The sequence below is a fragment of the Ostrinia furnacalis genome, unplaced genomic scaffold (assembly GCF_004193835.3).
Source record: "Ostrinia furnacalis isolate ACB-3 unplaced genomic scaffold, ASM419383v2 OfSCF4031, whole genome shotgun sequence".
NCBI lineage: Eukaryota > Metazoa > Arthropoda > Insecta > Lepidoptera > Crambidae > Ostrinia > Ostrinia furnacalis.
In genome coordinates, this window is record NW_021134270.1 from 122475 (window position 1) to 142495 (window position 20021).

Here is a 20021-nt window from a genome sequence, read left to right on the forward strand (position 1 = left end):
GAAGAATCGCCTGCCGAGGCCGCAGCCCCGGGCGCAGTCTCCCCCAGAGCCATGATCGTCGTCCCACCCAACTGCCCTGGGAATCAACAAATGGGCTCCGACGGCGTCTGCCGCGACGTATGGTAATGGAATTGATTTCTCCAACCAACGTATACCCCCAAGTAAAGAAGGCGAAACGAAGACTGTGCCATTCAAACTCAAAAAAAAGTTTGAACATCAAATAAATAAAAACTGCTACTTATTCGAGTGCTGTCTTTTTTTTAAGTGGATGAAAGAATGAAAATAAATGTTAATGATGTCGTTTTCTCGAAAATACTTAAGGCCTACCTACCTACTCTGTTACAACTCCTGTAGGCTGTAATGTTATAAAATACCCTTGAAAACTGAACCTATAATTTTTTCTGTACAAACATAACAAAAGCATGCTTTAGAGCCATTCTCACAAATGGACGGTTGTACAGTAGCGGCGGTCCGCACCGGGTGCCAAGCATCAGGGGGTGACAAAGTCGCGCAGATTAGTACTCACTGACGCATCTGCATGGCAAGGACGGTCGTGATGTCATGCCAGGGGGGGTGCCATTCTGGGGTGCCTTAGGCTATAATATATATTAAGTGCGTGTTGAATGCCTAATGATGTTATTNCCGCCCCGCGTGCCAACCTATGCTACGCCACTGCCACCACTGCGGGTGTATGTTTTCCCTTTCACGCAAAAATTACTATGTTCCTTTCTGTTTAGTTAGGGACTAGATCCTGAATGTCCAAGATTTAAACAAACTCAGTTACTAAATTAGATCTTATAATTTTATTGATATAATAATAAAATAAATAATCTTACATTTTAAATAGATCAGTGATATTCTCCGCTGGCTTGTCCTTCTTCGTGATGAAGAACAGGCCGTGCACCTTCATGTGAACCTTCAGGCTGCCTCCGCAGATGAAGCCGCGGCCGCAAATGGTGCACACGTAAGGTTTCTCACCTGAAACAAACGTCATACTGTACCATCCACAGATTAGAGATATGCCAATCAATGCCCTGAGTTCGAAACTCAATGTCGCATTAGAAATTCACACACACAAAGTAATCAAAATATGTGCTCATTATCCACTGTGGTATCAGTACTCAACGTTCGAATAATCTTTAGTACTACGCAAGCAATGTAAACTGCTTACGTTATGACGTCGCTGCTGTAAGCTACTTTTTCTCAAACGCAAGTCAAACGCTTCACGAAAATTTGCTGTTTTAGTAATTTTAGTTTGAAAAATAAGGTGTCGGACTTTTAATAGAAAGTGCCTAAATCTGTTGTTTCGTCTTTGTTAGCGTGTGAACTTTACCGTGATCCCGATTTGCACTTCAGCTGGAATGATAATGGAGCGCGAGTCGAACGCGACTGGAGATGAAACGCGAATAACATAAGGTCCATAGTCCATAATCACCTGTGTGAATGCGGCGGTGGCGGATGAGCACACTTCTGGAGTAGAACTTGGCTTGGCACACATTTTTTTCTGATATTTAACCACTTGTCATTTGACATCTGTCAAATTTGACCATTGGTTATTTTAACTACGAATCAAAAAACCGGGCCTTAATGTTCGATTGTTTGATATCAACAAACAGTGTGCTTACCATGAGTTTACGTTAGGTGTGCTCGCTAGCGAGAACGTCAAAAAACTTTATGAAGATTTTATTTCTTGAAAGTAGCCGCTAGGGGGCGCTGCACAATATGTCATACATTTAAATGTCATTTTTTTACGCAGTCGCTAGCGACCACACCTAACGCCTATGTATTACTTTTCTCTATGACCTAACGTATAGTTCCAAAATACTGCCCCCTTAGACAAAACGCACTTTTTGATCGAATCGAAAATAGAATCCGTCAAAACTCCATACAAAAAAGGGGCTTTTCGACCACTTTTCGACTGGTTTGCGATTATAATTTGCACTTTGTCTAGACCCACTGGACTGTCCTGTCGATGACATTGACAGTGGGGCGCCACCGTCTATACCGGATCGCTGGTTCAGATTTTTGCCATGTTGGAAACCATATAGTTGAACGATGGTAGCGCCCCCCTGTCATTGAGTTTGGTGGGACAGTTCAGCGTGGGTCATCTATAAACTCATGGTAAGCACACAGGCTCCAAATTGTCTTTTGTTTCTTTATATTCCGTGTTCGAAATTCAAAAAAAAGACTATTGAATGAAATTGTGAATGTGCCAGGTTCAAAATTGCATAAAAACTTTTTGCTCGACCTAATATAAAATTTTAGCTAGGACCAAACGAAACTGAAAAATCAAAAGATGTGTCCAGAAGTGTATGTACCTATAAGAATTTTTATATCTGCCTGAAGAAAACAATCGTCATTTTTAATCATATTTGTAATAAAAATCTATACCATAAAAATAAGAATACATGCACCAATTACTTTTTTGATTGAAAATTTATAATTATGATAAGAATGACGGCCGAATACTGAAACGCCATTTAAATATTTGACGGCTTCTCAAATAGTTAAGCAGCTCCTAAACTTACATTTCGCATACTCAAAACAATATCTGAGCAGTTCTCAATTTTTAAGCACCTCTCAAATTAAGTTGCACTCAAACGCCTCTCAAATGAATTTTCGCATACTGAAACGCCATTCAACGATAAGCATTACTCAAACAACTGTCAAATCGTCTTGAGCAGCCGTTAAATTTGAGAGTGCTTGCGCGGTATCTTAAATCCTATTCTTATACCTAAATCGACCTAAATAGTGGTAAATAATGTCTGTGTCATCGTTATCATTTCTTTCGAGCCTCGAGGAAATACCTAGATCTAATCGCAGGAACGCAATAAGGCTGAACGCTATTGAAAAATATTATTATAATGACATGCAATTCCGAGCGAGGTTCCGCGTCTCTAAAGAAACGGTGTTGTTTCTGGATTCATAATTTGGAAGCTCTTTGAAACCCCTCACCAAATGCCATACAACCAGTGGACCAAATACTTATTATAACCCTACTGTTCTACGCAACGGGAAGTTATGAACGTGTACTAGGTGATATCTTCCACATCTAACAGCCAACTGTGCATCGTATAGTGCACGAAGTAACAACCAAAATAGCTGCTATGAAATCGCTTTACATAAACATGCCTATTTCTGAGGATTAAGGGGACATCGCATAGCAGCATTTCCAAGAGTTGTTGATTTGTCAATTTGATGCTCTGTCAGTCAACAATGATAAATGTCAATTGTGGTTACGTTTCGGTCCACGATCGCCACTTAATAGATTTCAACAATAAAAAGTATCACGTTTAAAATTATTTTTTTAATGAAATAAAAATGCAAGCTTAATTTTTTTATATGACAAAACGAGATTTATATATAATAGAAACTAAAAATAAACTGTTCTATGTTAAGTTGATTGAGTATATTTACATAAAAGACAATACATAAACAAACGATGCTGCGTGTAATGGATAAAAAACGCAAAGTTATCATTTGTGTAAATGAAAACATACTTTTTTGGTAAATGTTGCCATTATGTAAACATTTGAGAGCTGCTTAGCTGATCACGGCTTCAAATCCGTTGAGTGGCGTTTGAGAATACCATTTAAAATTAAAGGATACTTAAATTTAGGAGCCCGTCAGCTGAGTGAAAGATTTGAGTAGCGTTTCAGTATTCGGCCGTGAGTAACATAAAGTTGCATGACGAACTGAATTCGAAGTAGTCTCACCTTAGACTGAAAACACTAAACTCGCTGAACCATGTTACACAAGTTTATATTAACATGTTTTTTATTTACTTTTATCGTACATAGTATATCAGTGGAAAGGCAAGATGGAAATGGTTTGTATTTTTACTCAATTCGAAGATGAGATAGATAAATGTAGGGTGCCATCGTGCGTGTTTTGCTTTCGATGTAAACTCGCGGAGAAGAACAGGCCTGTTATTGCCCAAATATTATACATAAAAATCATATTTTATGGTACAACGTAAGTCTAACTTTTACGGTGGCATTTTCTGTATTTCAATAGACTGTAATTCTAGTAACGTTATACCGTTAGGTAAATCTGATTTTTATGTATAACTAGCTGTGCCCGCGACTTCGTCCGAGTGGAATAATTACTTTAAGTAATTAAGTCTAATGCCCGTTATCACCACCAATCCCCAATTTTTAAGTGACCTCTATGAACACATAATGCCTGTTAGGGGAGAGTTCGGTATATTGTACCGCCGGGTAAATTGTACCACCCTCATGTTTCGTAAAGTATAATTATTGAATGTCTGTAATTGCAACACTCAGCGATACACAACTAAATTCAATTAATATCGGCCATGTGGTTTTTGCCGTGACAACAAACACGTGTGTTTTATTTAGAAAAGTATTTTTTCATTGTTTTCAAGTAACTTTTGACAATACATGTTTAGTTTGTAATTTTGTTAAATTTAATCACAGGATGTTTCTAACATATTATTTAGAAGCGTAAATTAGTGTGGATTACAATTATTTAAAACATTTTTCGGTATTTATAAGCTATATTTTATACCGATTTTTTAAAAGAACTATCACCTAGTCGGTTAAATTGTACCACATCAAGTTGTATGGAACTTTACCAAAGGATTACAAATTTTTTTTAGTAAATCATATTTTGAAGTTATAATAGCGTAGTTATGTTTGACTAACAATAAATGAAAGCAAAAGACTGGCAAAGTAGATTAGGTACAAGTCTGCTTACGATAATTGGAATTACAAAACTTTTACTCAAAATCGTGATAACGTGTAAAACAATATCGATTGTCTATGTTATTAACTACTGTTCCTTCTCGTTTCCTAATTTGTTAAGAATGTATCGTATAATATTTTGCCATTGTTTTTTTATAGGCTTGAAATTTATTGAAATCCAATTTAGTAACCCTGTGGTACAAATTATCGAACCGGTTGGCTAAATTGGACCGAAGTTTTGAACTCGTACTTTGTTGATTTGTGCTAAATATACAACAATCATATTAATTAATACTTATGAAATAGTAAGTTGAATAATGTAGGGGAAAGTAGTACGAGATGATCCCCTTAAGCGGGAATCGCTGTAAAATACATATTTTTCAAGGTAAACCAAAAATAAGGACGATTACTACTAGTATATTTATCTATCTAACTTTCCTTATACTCAAAACCAGAAATTAATTGAGGTTTCATTAAAATATTTCATTTTTTGCAAAATCTTACAAAGTGATCATCTTGTACACCCCTGTGGGTAAGATGATCCCCCTGGTAGGGGTAAGATGATCCCTATGATTCTATTCTATGATCTATTCTTTTCTGGTTGTATTCCTTTCGGAGTACCTATTTATGCGAACAAATCGTTAAAAAGTTAGAAAAGAAAAATATTTACGAATTAAATAACGAAAATAACTTAATCTTTCTTAGTACCTGCTAAAAAGCGTTTAAATAATTTAAACGCTTTTTCGCTGGAGCTGTGTTGCATATATCACTAATAAATTCACCTGCTTCATCACCCTCTACCCCAGCACATGCTTTATGGCCCCATTTTCCACATGCATAATATTTTATCCATCCTTCACCCTTGGTATCGCTTGAAAACTTTTCTGTTCAGTACATCCACTCAGTATCATCTTCTTCAGACTCAGGTGAGTTATATGAAGTTCTCTTTCTTTTATTTCACTTCCCTTTACCTACTCCATTGACTTTTTTGTTTTAATTCCCAGGGATCATCTCGTACATATAGGAAGGGATCATCTTGACCCAAGTCCCACTTTTTGTTAAATATTTGCTAAAATAATCTACAAGTACGCGTCCATGTTTTTATGGCCAAAATATTAAAATTAAACATAATAGAAAGCCTAACGACAACAGTAATTACATTTAACATTGTTTGAATAAAAGCAGCATAAGCTCAAAGTCATGCCTATTTTAGATTAAAAGTACACAATTTATCTTTTTTCTGGTCAAATTCGATGTATCGCTCACGCCACCATTACAATTTGACTGAGGCGGGGAGGTGTCCAGAGCTATGTTTTACCAGTGAAAGAAACTAAATGACGTTAGTGGTTTCAGCACAATCGCAAAGGATCATCTTACCCCAGGGGATCAACTCGTACTACTTTCCCCTATGTTTTATTATATACCATGGACATTAGCAATAACAAAAGAAAACTATGTGTAAAATGGGATTAAAAAAAATGGTCCAAATTAGCGGACTCTCCCTTATGTGTTACATTAGGGGTCACATAAACATTAGGGAATTTCCCTAGGATCCCATCATCAGACCCTGACTTGGTGACAATAGGATTACATCGAGAGTATCCCTATCAAGTATCCCTAAAAGTTTCAAGATTCTAATTCCTTCATTTAACCTTTCATACCTTTTTTTTGTCGAGGAGGATATGCTTTGCGCACTGTCACCACTGCCGGGGGACAGGGTGGTGTGTGGGACTCCCGGCGCCCTTTAAAAGGGCGCTGCTCCGTCCTTAAAAGGACGGGGTATACCCACTAAAACCTCCGCGGCGTACCGTCATCGCCCGAGTGGGGGTGTCGCGAGTATCCGGCCGTAGCCTTAGACTTCCGCGACATAACCTTTCATCCCTCTTACTTTTAACCCCTTTCAACCTCTTTTTCGCATTAAAAATAGCGTATGTCCTTTCTCAGACTCTGGACTGTCTGTGTTCCAAATATTTTCAGTCAAATCGGTTCATACAACCTTTCATCCCCCTTTTCAACCGCTTACAACCCCTTTTTAGCAATAAAAAGTAGCCTATGTCCTTTCTCAGGCTCAGGCTCTAGACTATCTGTGTACCAAAAATATCATCTAAATCGTTTCAGTAGTTTTGACGTGAAAGAGAGACAGACACATTTACTTTCCCATCTATATCTATACTTATAATAAATCTGTAGAGAGGTCAATTCTGTACATGAAATATATTTTCAAAATAACTATCAGAGGGTGATTAGTGATCGATACTGATGCCAAAAATGCAATCAGTAAAATTTTTGTCTGTCTGTCTGTCCGTCTGTATGTTCCTTATAGAAACAAAAACTACTCGACGGATTTTAACGAAACTTGGCACAATTATTCTTCGTACTCCTGGGCAGGTTATAGGATACTTAGGAATTCCAACGGGAACGGGAATTAGCGGGAAAATCCTTTTGTATGAAAAATCTAAACCGCTTAAGTTAGACGCTTGAAATTTGGCATGCAGGTATCTTAGTAGATTTAAAGCTTAGTTACAACAGGATATTGCAAAATTCCCACGGGAACGGGAGTTAGCGGGAAAAAAACATTTGTATGAAAAGATCTAAACCGCGAAATGAAGAAAATGAAGGGGGTAAAACGGGATCTACGCGTACGAAGTCGCGGGCGGCCGCTAGTTTATAATATTAGTATAGATATTTGGACAATAATTAGAAGTATTTTCCCCAACAGCCAGACCGTTTTGACAGTTCCAACTCCTTGCCAGAGTTTTTTTAGGGTAACTCCCAAAGCCACCATGACCCAAACTTCATAATTAATTCCTAGATCNGGGCCATGGTCACGATAGTGATAAGATTAGATAGCTCATGTCAATGCTATTCTGCTTTATTTATTAGAATAAATGAAACTTTCTATTGACACAACTATACTTATTATCAACAACAGACACCACATCCACATTTTACTCAATAATCAATAAAGACTCATGTACTTATTCATTTTTTAATTAATTTTTGTAGCCAATCGAACTTTGCTCAGTTGATTTCCAAAAACAGTGACGTTACATATTTTCATACCAGCAGTTGCACCATCTTACTTCCACAAACGTCAAAAGTCTGCCAAACTCTATACAAAAACAACGGTCATCGTTATAGTTACGTTTAAAATTAGGTGGTGCCTTATTCTACAGGGTGGAATTTTGTAATGCCACCTGGAGGCAAAGTACTCTTAATACTGTAGATAGAAAAATTTATTGAAAGAAAACATTCCTTTATTTTTGAAAAGAAAGAGACCTGCATTCAAAGATTTTTCCACGACACAAAATTCCACCCTGTATAGTAATAGTGAAACAGTTTGAATAGATCATAATCATATTAAAAAATAATCTGTAAGTATACCGAATTCTAGCTAAACTAAGGCCGAAATTGTTTCTTGACCAAAACTAGTCAAACAAACGGTCGGTCAGTCATTAGTTGACTTAGAAATCTTTAAAAGTAAACACATACCAACTTCAGTCTGCTCATCATCTTCCGTCTCAATTTCAGCTTCTTCTTTGATCTTCTTATCCCAAGAAGATAAGTCCACGTCAGAGCCAACGATGTCTTTGCACGCTTCCAAGATTTTAGTGGCTCCTTCTACGCACATTTGTTGGCGGCCTTTACGGCGGCGCACTTGCAGCCCTAGAACAGGAAAATACATAGTTAAATAATGCTTGATGGACAGACGACCTCAATAATGCTTGATGGACAAACGACTTAAAGAATGCCTGAGGGACAGATGACCTAAAGAGTGTCTGAGGGACAGACGACCTAACGAGTGTCTAAAGAACAGGCTACCCAGGTGATGCTCGTTAGACAGACGACCCAAAAAGTGTCTTAAAGGACAAAAAACCCAAATAATGCTCGATGGACAGACGACCTTAAATTGCTTGATGGACAAACGACCCAAAAAGTGTCTAAAAGATAGACGATTCAAATAATGGTCGATGGATAAACGACATAAATATAATGCTCGATAGATAGACGACCTTAAAATGCTTGATAACCAGACGACCCAAAAAGTGTCTAAAGGGCAAACGACTCAAATATTGCTCGATGGGGAGACGACCCAAAAATTGTCTAAAGAGCAAACGACTCAAATAATGCTCGATGGCCAGACGACCCAAAAAGTGTCTAAAGTATATATATATACGACTTAAATAATTCTCGATGAACAGACGACCTTAAATTGCCTGATGGACAGACGACCCCAAGAGTATCTAAATAACCGACGACCTTTAACCGCCTCTGTGGTCTAGTGGTAAGACCACCTGCTTTAAACGCAGAGGTCCCCAGTTCGACTCCCAGTGGGGGCAGATTTTTCTGTTCGGTTTGGTTGGTGGTAGGGCTTGTTCTAAGTCCGCCTGGCTAGCTACCACCATCTTACCTAAGACTGTCGCCATAACAACAATGTTAACAGCATTGTTGTGTTCCTGCAGTTAGAGGTAAGATAGCCAGTTCCTCCGTGGTTGAGGATTCCGGGTGAAGCTCGCTTCTACCTTTGGCCTGATCAGCACTTACCATCAGGTGAGATACAGGCCAAGAGCGTAAAAAAGCGACATTAAATGTATGACGGATTGTACAGCGCCCCTAGCGGAAACTTTCAAGAAGTAAAATGTTCATATATTTTTTTAACGCGCTCGCTTGGAGCAAGATGAACTGACTACCTTCTGCCTGATGGAAGGACAATCCAAAAAGTGTCTAGGGGACCGACGACCCAAAAAATGTCTAGAGGACAGACAACCAAAAAAGTATCTAAAAGAAAGTCGACCCAGATAATTCACGATGGACTGACGACCCAAGTGTCTAAAAACGACACGAAGAGTGCCTGACGGACAGATGATCGAAGTGTCTTAAGGACAGAAGATCCTAAAAATAATGCTTGATGAACTGACGACCTTAAAATTGCTTAAATGACGGACGACCTAAATGATACTTAATGGACGGACGACCTAGTGTATAAAAGACAGGCGACCATAAAATGTCTGATGGACAAACGACTCTAAGATGCTTGATAGACAGACGATCTAAAGTGTCTAAAGGACAGGCGAACCAGATAATTAGCGATGTACTGACGATCTTAATAATGCTCGATGGACAGTCTAAAAATGCTCAAATACTGTTTCTTAAAACACATTAATTTATTAAATTTTACTATCACTTACCAGCCTTATCGCTGCTAGCACCTCTCAGATTGTACCCGGGACACGACGTAAAGTAGACCACCCGTAACCCGGGACAGGTTTTAGTCAGGTGGTCATGCCAGGCGGCCAGACGACCCTAAGAATGCTCGATAGACAGGCGACCTTAAGAATGCTCGAGACAGACAATAACCTCCAAAATGTGTCATAAGAACAGGAGATCATAAAAATTATGCTCGATGGACAGATGACCTAAAGAGTGTCTAAAGAACAGGCGACCCAGATGATGCTCGATGGACATTCGACCCAGAGCGCCTAAAACAGACGACCCAAAAGTGTATAAAGAACAGGCGAACCAGATAATTAGCGATGGACTGACGATATGGACTGATGACCCAAGTGTCTAACAATAACACGAAAAATGCCTGATGGACAGATGATCCAAGTGTCTTAAGAACAGTAGACAGAATGCTTGATGGACGAACGACCCAAATGATGTTTGATGGACGGACGACCTAGTGTCTAAAAGACAGGCGGCCTTAAGAATGCTCGATAGACAGGCGACGCTAAAAATACTTAATGGACAGACGACCTAAAGTGTGTCTAAAGGACAGACGATCTAAAAAATATAAGAACAGGAGAATCTTAAAATGATGCCCGATGGACAAACGACCCAAAAAGTGTCTATAGAATAGGCGACCTAGATAATTCCCGAGGGACTGACGACCTATAGTGATTGGTGGACAGACGACCATGATTAGTGTTCCAGTATTTTATTTTACAAAAAGTAACACTAACCTGCTTTGTCGCTGCTAGCGCCCCTCAAGTTATACCCGGGACAAGAGGTAAAATACACCACCCGTAACCCGGGACAGGTTGTGGTCAGGTGGTCATGCCAGGCGGCCACCACGGACGCTGGGACCAGATCTGTCTTGTGCAGGACCACGACCATGTTCCGGAGGCGAGAGTGAGGTCGTTGGAGCAAGAGGGACTGACGACCTTCTGCCTGATGGCAGGACGACTCAAAAAGTATCTAGAGGGCAGACAACCAAAAAAGTGTCTAAAAGAAAGGTGACCCAGATAACTCACGATGGACTGAGGACCCAAATGTCTAAAAACGACACGAAGAGTGCCTGATGGACAGATGATCCTAAAAAATGCCTAAATGACGGACGACCTATACTTGATGGACAGACGACTCTAAGATGCTTGATGGACAGATGATGCAAGTGTCTTAAGAACAGTGGACCCTAAAAATGATGTCCGATGAACAGACGACCTTAAAAGTGCCTAAATGACGGACGACCCTAAGAATGCCTGATGGACAGACGATCTAAAGAATGGCTGATGGACAGTCGATCTAAAGAGTGTCTAAAGGACAGCCGACCCATATAGACTGACGACACTGTACTCTAGTGCTTAGTGGACAGAGGATCCAAAGAGCGCCCGATGGACAGACGACCATGATTAGTGTTCCAGTATTTTATTTTACAAAAAGTAACACTAACCTGCTTTGTCGCTGCTAGCGCCCCTCAAGTTATACCCGGGACAAGAGGTAAAATACACCACCCGTAACCCGGGACAGGTTGTGGTCAGGTGGTCATGCCAGGCGGCCACCACGGAAGCTGGGACCAGATCTATCTTGTTCAACACCACTATCATGTTCTTCTTCTGTTCCGTGACCACGTAGTGGTATAGTGATGGAGGGAACATCATGCCCTGCGGAAGAACAATTAATAAATTTCTATTTTGAAACGTCAAGTGACAAAAATCAAAAACTAAAAATCTAGTATTGATAGCTATAGACTAAGAGCGAGTGAACGCCACACCTACGTCATTTCATAAAAGCTGAGTTTTTTTTTAAACAGTCTGGCAAGGAGTTGGAACTGTCTGGCTGTTGGGGAAAATACTTCCAATTATTGTCCAGTTTTTTAGGATAGCTCCCAAAGCCACCATGACCCAAACTTCATGATTCACCAACATTATATCCTATATTGGGAGCATACGCTGACAAACTTTCAGCTTTTCTAAAATGACGTAGGTCTGGCGTTCGCCGTTCACCAGCTCTTAGGCCCAGAACAGACGGTGAAACGCAACTGCAACTTTCTGATGATTCCGATGAATGAAACTGAAACTGAAAGTTTCAAACTGGTCGCGTCATGTGTGGTCTCTCAACGGACGCTATGGCAGAAACTTAGATGCAACTCAAAAGTAACTAGCAGTTGCAGTTTCGTTTCACCGTCTGTTCTGGGCCTAAGGGCTGATTTTTCAACCTTCAGATAATTTTGAAGAATAAGTTTGGCACATTGACAGTTTCAGTATGGGAAATATTTCAAAATTCCTGCTGCACTTAAGGAAGTATCGTTTGTGAATACGGGTGTTAGTCTATAAGAAACTCACAGCATATCTAACGTCCACAATCAGCAGTAGTACGTCACACATCTCCAGCACTCGCCACAGCTGCCGCCACGTTTCCAAGTTTAATTCGAAGTAGGATATGTCCTTCCAGTGCTCGGAGGCTTGCAGCTGGTCTACGTAGTTCTGGAAATAAAAAGAAAGAAATAAACTTTATTTGCCACAGACACATACTAATACGGCTCTTTCCTACGATAATTCAGTTGCGCGAACTTACTGAACGGGCGCTTTTTTGAAAGAAAGAATGAAAAAATATTTCCAGGTTGTGGTTTTGTAAAACAATACCCATCTCAGGGATGGTAGAAGGACACGAACATCCCATTTGCAGTGTCCCACAAATAACCAATCTATTCGAATTTTCTATACGGTTTTGTTATTAAATTGGACCAGTAAAATACAGGATCCAGTTTTGCTTAATAGAAGTGTTGCCACTAGTACTTTTCTGCATAATATTTTTTGCAAATACTCGTATTGCAAAGAACCGTATATGCACAAGTCCAGTTTTGCAGAATACAGTGATGCAGGATCCCGTTTAACTGGATTGCCGATAGGGTTCTTAGATCTATTGAGTTATTTAATTAATGCAACAAAAAAGTTAAAATATTAATTTCATTGCAGGTCCAATGACAGTTTAACTTTTTATCTCGGGACAAACTTCAAAATTGACCTTCACCGGTTGGGTTTTTATTGGCGGTCAAGCTGTAGATCCTGGCTACACGGGAGTTGCAGGTGAGAACGAGAGGTGGGAATATTCCTGTGTTCTTCATACCTTGAAATACCTCTGTTCCTGCGCGTCCAGCTGAGCGGGACTCATGCTGAAGTCCCATGCCGGCCGCTTCGGGAACGACAAGTCGGACGGGAAGAAGTCCGTCGGGTCAACTTCTAGTTCCTTCTCCGGGACCGGGTTGAGGGCCTTGCTGGAATTTAGTTACTAGACCACAGAGGCGGTTACTAGACCACAAAGGCGGTTGCAAGACCACAGAGGCGGTTACGAGACCACAGAGGCGGTTGCTAGACCACAGAGAGGCGGTTACTAGACCACAGAGGCGGTTGCTAGACCACAGAGGCGGTTGCTAGACCACAGAGGCGGTTGCTAGACCACCGAGGCGGTTGCTAGACCACAGAGGCGGTTGCTAGACCACAGAGGCGGTTGCTAGACCACAGAGGCGGTTGCTAGACCACAGAGGCGGTTACTAGACCACAGAGGCGGTTACTAGACCACAGAGGCGGTTACTAGACCACAGAGGCGGTTACTAGACCACAGAGGCGGTTACTAGACCACAGAGGCGGTTACTAGACCACAGAGGCGGTTACTAGACCACAGAGGCGGTTACTAGACCACAGAGGCGGTTACTAGACCACAGAGGCGGTTACTAGACCACAGAGGCGGTTACTAGACCACAGAGGCGGTTACTAGACCACAGAGGCGGTTACTAGACCACAGAGGCGGTTACTAGACCACAGAGGCGGTTACTAGACCACAGAGGCGGTTACTAGACCACAGAGGCGGTTACTAGACCACAGAGGCGGTTACTAGACCACAGAGGCGGTTACTAGACCACAGAGGCGGTTACTAGACCACAGAGGCGGTTACTAGACCACAGAGGCGGTTACTAGACCACAGAGGCGGTTACTAGACCACAGAGGCGGTTACTAGACCACAGAGGCGGTTACTAGACCACAGAGGCGGTTACTAGACCACAGAGGCGGTTACTAGACCACAGAGGCGGTTACTAGACCACAGAGGCGGTTACTAGACCACAGAGGCGGTTACTAGACCACAGAGGCGGTTACTAGACCACAGAGGCGGTTACTAGACCACAGAGGCGGTTACTAGACCACAGAGGCGGTTACTAGACCACAGAGGCGGTTACTAGACCACAGAGGCGGTTACTAGACCACAGAGGCGGTTACTAGACCACAGAGGCGGTTACCTACCTTGTAACTTACCTTGAAATACCTCTATTCCTGCGCGTCCAGCTGAGCAGGGCTCATGCTGTAGTCCCAAGCCAGCCGCTTTGGGAACGACAGGTCGGAGGGAACCGCAGAGGCGGTTGCTAGACCGCAGAGGCGGTTACTACACCACAGAGGCGGTTACTAGACCACAGAGGCGGTTACTAGACCACAGAGGCGGTTAACTACACCACAGAGGCGGTTACTACACCACAGAGGCGGTTACTAGACCACAGAGGCGGTTACTACACCACAGAGGCGGTTACTAGACCACAGAGGCGGTTACTACACCACAGAGGCGGTTACTAGACCACAGAGGCGGTTAACTAGACCACAGAGGCGGTTACTAGACCACAGAGGCGGTTACTAGACCACAGAGGTTAACTACCTTGTAACTTACCTTGAAATACCTCTGTTCCTGCGCGTCCAGCTGAGCAGGGCTCATGCTGAAGTCCCATGCCGGCCGCTTCGGGAACGACAGGTCGGAGGGAAAGAAGTCCGTCGGGTCAACTTCTAGTTCCTTTTCCGGGACCGGGTTGAGGGCCTTGCTGGAATTGTATTTAGATGGTAAAGCCTATACTCGTACTAACATTTGACGATTTGTAAGTATTAATTTGTTTCTGTGTGTGTTTTTTAAGCGTCACTGACTGGTATCCCAGGGATGGAAAGAGATGTAGAAGTCGCCAACGAACAAGATGGGAAGACGTCCTAAAACTCACAGTTGGACACTATTGGAGCAGGGTAGCACGCGACAGGTCCCAATGGAAATCGATGGAGGAGGCCTATGCCAAGAGGCAAACTGAGCTTCGGGATATTTTATAACACAGATCTTATTATTTATCATATTTTGTAACTATTATGTAACCAAGTTCAGAATAAAAAGGCTTATTATTATTATATTATAAGTATTAATTTAATTACTCTATACATATAAAGATAATTTTGATTTTTGATAACTGCTGCTTCGTTGTCGTTTGTTCGATTGTTTCAGCCAAATAAAGTTTACAGGTCAAGTAAAATGGACTGGACTGGCCCTATGCTGCCTGTATCTAGATGCTTTTCCATTGAGTGGGAGGACCTGGCTACACTAACAGGGTATTAGGTAAATGGGTATATGAGCCGACACTAGCCCATGTTAACATGGGCATATAAATGGTATGGTGAAGTCAGAAATTTAATGTCATCATTTTAATTTTTTAAATTTTCATACAAAATAAATTTTATAAAATCCGATGTGTATGAAAATTAAAATAATTAAAATGAAGATATCAATTTTCTGATATTCATACCATTTACATGACCATGTTAACATGGGCTAGTGTCGGCTCATATACCCATTTACCTAACATCCTGTATTTTTCGCTAGATGGTCACCACTCAAGAAGTTTTCTGCCCTAATGGCCATTAGTTCTCCTCAAGCTATATGCCCCACCCACCACCATTTTAGTTTGGCAAGAGAGTTGTGTGAAAGTGTGGCTTTCAAAGAAAACATAAACTGAGAAATCAACAAAAGAAGTGGCTTATTTGTTGGAATACAGATTGCCATGAAGAAGAAACATAAAAATCTTTCTTTCAAAAAAAAAAGTTTGGCGGGAAAACTAAAGTAACCAACATAACCCACAGCATTTCCAAATTTAGATGTTTTGAAATTAAAATTTTTAGTGTACCATCTAAAACTTCATTTTTTTTAAAACTTGCACATGCAAATCTCATCAGAAAATACAAATAGTATAACATCATCTTGTCTCAGTAATAAATTAATATCTATTGAAAATGTAATGAAAAATAAACTCACGCAGCATCCTCTTTCTTCAGAAACAATTCTTCATCGGTCTCCCGGTAGAACTTGAGGGCATAACGGTTGGAGTCTCCCCTGCCACCGCGGTTGCGAGGCTGGTAGTTCACGGAGACCACCTCGCAGGTGCTTGTGCCGGACGATGCTGAGGATATTGACGAAGATATAAGAATAAATTGTTTATTGTGAAAAATAAAAAACGTTAAAATAGCAGTATCGTTATAGCCAATGAGCTGCTGTCATAGACATAATGTCAATGTCACACTAGGATCAAATGTTAGAATAGCGAGACAACCAGAGACGACTCTGCGCGCTTTTGTGCTAAGTGATGAATTGTATTTAAAATAAGGCAACATAATCTGAAAGTTGAGTATTCAGTGTTTTATTTATGAGGAATGATCTACCGGCCTCTAATAAAACGTAGTTTTTTTTTTTCAAAAGCATTAACAATCAATTGCTGGCTGTAACAGCGTATTACACTTGAACATTTTCATGGGTTCATCTAGTGTCCGAGCAAGCCCGACAAGCGAAAGATTATGGGTTCGATTCCCGCCTTAGGCAGTTTGATTTTTTCAAGTTGTTTAAGAATAAACTTTGTTGAAAGGGAACTGCTTTTCTTTCACTATAAATAATTTTATTGAAAGTAACCTTTTTACATAAACCAAGTTAAATAAGATATACTTTAAGGATTCTATTTATTAAACAAAATTTGAATTCCCACAATGACCAGACCGAACAGTCCGCGTCAAATAGTTCGTGACACCCAAAGTAACCACTAAGTTTGCAACATGTTTGTTACAATGAGGGCTATCGTTTTAATACTTAACAGTTGGCACCCCTGGCGATTGACAGGACCTTACTCAACAGTGGCGCCATCTTAACGAGTGCAAATGCGATAGTCCTCCTACCACTTTAGCGCTCACCAGTTGGTGCCACTGTCTTCGCTACTAGCAAGTGACGGGACCTTACTCTACAGTGGCGCTAACTGGTGAGCGCTAAAACCTCTTTGTCGTCGGACATTTTGTCCTGCTGTTCATAAACTCAAGAATAAACAAAACAAGGAGAAAATATCTTGAAAACGCTTTACTTACTGGATAGCAGCAAAGTTTTGTTCTTCTTTGCTTGTAGCTGCTGTTTCTTCGCCTTGCCGCTAAACGGCGTTTTCCTACGGGCTTGCGGCATCCTTGAAAACTGTCTGAAAAAGATAACATGCGTTTGTCTTAGCGTTTGTAAATAACTCCGTAATTAATTGGAATACATACTTTTCAGAGGCCAGAAAGGTGAAATGTTTAAATTTTAATTGTTTTCTAGGTCTTTAAGCAATAATTAACTTACTGTTAGCAACAGAAACGAATTTCTTTAGTGAGAAAAGCACGCGGCCGGCTTAAATCGAGTTTAGTTTAAAAATACATTTTAAAGTTGTTTTAAACATACCTTATGCCGTATTAATCTTGTTCTTGCACGAATTTTCAGTAAAAAATTGATTTTTACCTGTAATTTTCCAAAAAACTAAGTTTTTGTCGCATTCGAAACTATGACAAAAAGACAGAAAAACCGAATTGTCAAATTCATTTACTTTCTAGATTTATCGTGAACGTTATTAGTCTTTATTGCTTTAGCAATAGAGTTTAAAATAGTTTTGAACATGTACACTGTAGTCAGCTGTCAAAATTTGTGTTCCCTTAGTTAAAATATACTGCTTTTGTAATCGTTGTGAAACAGTACTTTGATTTATTCAAAAGACTCCATATCTGTGCAAAAGACAGAAAATGAAACATCGAATTTTAAATGTTGACATTTGAATAGAAACATAACCATCTTGTGGGTACTTTACAATGTCAACATTTTAATGGTTTGAAGCAAAATTATTTAAGGTTCTTCCCGTGGGATTTCTCAGTGCTATGAGTATTTGCATACCTGCTAGTTTGTGCGGAACTCTCATTGCGTGAATCAGACTTGCACATAACTGGATTTTTAAATTAATTACCACCAAAAATTCTACTGATGCGCATGTAATGAGAACTATCATGTCTATCTGAAAGTACCTACCTAATGTCAAAAAAAGTCAGCTGTCATTCATCATAACCTCAAAAATACCATATATTTACGGGGCAGTGTTTTTGCGTAAATAAACAACAAATCCGTGTGATAGCTACTAAAAATCCTAGTATTCATTAAATAAATCAACCAAATATGTTACCATTATCGCTATTACGAACGGCTCAAAACCACCCAATGTTGGTGGAGTTGAAGAATGGCGAAACATACAACGGCCATTTAGTTTCTTGTGATAATTGGATGAATATCAACCTCAGAGAAGTGATCTGCACGTCGCGGGACGGAGACAAGTTCTGGAGGATGCCAGAATGCTACATTCGGGGCAGTACGATCAAATATTTGAGGATTCCTGACGAGGTGATAGACATGGTGAAAGAAGATACGCAGATTAAAGCAAGAGGGCGAAGCGAGGTGTCCAAGGGCCGTGGTGGAGGCCAGAACATGAGGACTGGTGGCCGAGGGACCGGCAGAGGCGCTTTCGGCAACCGCGGGCGACCAGGACCCCTAAACAGAGGTGGCGGGAACGCAGGCCGCAATCCACAGAATAAAAATAAAAAATAATGTAGGTTTTTCGCTGTAATAGACTCTAATTTAAATAAATTAAGACTTTCTTTTGTATTTTTGTTGTTTTCTTTACTACATACTCGATTCCTAACTCATTAATATTGTAATGTTGTGGTATGGTAGGTAAAAACTTGTTCCATTTTTGTCTGAAATTAACATAAATTAGCTACTATAAGTAATAATTCTTGTGAATAGCAAAATTTATACTGAATTGTGAGTGGAAATGTCCCCCAATCAATAAATTCCTTTGCAAATACAAATTACTAACAAACCATTATATAAATGTGTAGTAATTTCATGGGTGATTAGTGAACAAAACACTCTTTTCTAATATTCACTAATACGCAATGTAATTTCATGAAAGTGGACATTAGATACTAAATAGCCAGTAGAAACCAATGTGTTTTCTGAAATGGGCAGCTTTAGATTAATGATTTTACTTATGACTTGTAAGTAAACCTTGAAATTACTTTTGATCATTTTCTTGTTCATAGTCCACACTGTATTAATATTTAATTGAACTCTTTTTTTTATAAAATACAAAATACGAACTATTACACCAGTTTCCAACCTCCCAAACAATCCTTAACAAAAATAAATAATAACTAGTATTGCTGGAACTCCCTGAATAGACATAGGCACTTTTGTTGGTTCCACTTGACACCATACAACAGCACTGGTTTCCTGTTGATAGTGTGCCTTGTCTACAAATTACTACTGAATTGTGTCATCAAATTCCATTCAGTAAATTTTTTCAGCGCTATTCCTCATCACCTCAGCATCCTTCGATCCATGGAGACGGAAGTTCACGAACTATGGATACATGAAGAAGAGGAACAGTAACTTGAACCATTTAGACATTCTCTTTGAACCATACGACTACAGACTTCGCAGGACGGTGATGAGAATCAATATTGTTGTATGATGGCAAATTGAAAAAAAAAATCGTGAAAATCGTTGATAGTTCACTCTTAAGGTGTCATTTGAATTACTTATTTACCATGTTTACAATCTATACTATAATAAAAGAAAGTCGTGTTAGTTACACCACTTATAACTCAAGAACGGCTGAACCGATTTAGCTGAAAATTGTCAGGGAGGTAGTTTAGAGCCAGGAGAAGGACATAGGATACTTTTTATCCTGTTCGAAATTAAACAAAAAGTCTGCTTATTTATTGCCATTAAGGCGGAACAAAGTTCGCCGGGTCAGCTAGTTGTATTTAAAGTCCGGTCGCCGAGCAGATAGAATTTCGCTCAATGACCCCAAGCCATAGTTTTAATAACTCTATGCCCCAAGCAATTACGCGCGAGCGACAAGGATGGGTATTTTGGGGTCATTGGACGAAATTCTGTGGTGCGACGGGA

General features: G+C 40.1%; 2 protein-coding genes across 2 annotated transcripts; one reads left to right on the forward strand and one right to left on the reverse strand.

Moving 5' to 3' along the window:
- Positions 1-6725: 6725 nt before the first annotated feature.
- Ns4 (Nucleostemin 4) lies at positions 6726-17750 on the reverse strand. Its single transcript, XM_028312574.1, has 8 exons — positions 17469-17750; positions 17126-17229; positions 16035-16179; positions 14640-14787; positions 12272-12412; positions 11380-11590; positions 8199-8372; positions 6726-6790 (listed from the first exon to the last, which is right to left on the reverse strand). The coding sequence occupies exons 2-8, from the start codon at positions 17214-17216 to the stop codon at positions 6726-6728; spliced, it is 975 nt and encodes a 324-aa protein (XP_028168375.1). The 5' UTR covers positions 17217-17229; positions 17469-17750.
- A 329-nt stretch (positions 17751-18079) lies between these two features.
- Positions 18080-18674, forward strand: LOC114358579 (U6 snRNA-associated Sm-like protein LSm4). Its single transcript, XM_028312578.1, has one exon. It carries the CDS (start codon positions 18228-18230, stop codon positions 18651-18653), a length of 426 nt encoding a protein of 141 aa, XP_028168379.1. The 5' UTR covers positions 18080-18227; the 3' UTR covers positions 18654-18674.
- Positions 18675-20021: the final 1347 nt, after the last annotated feature.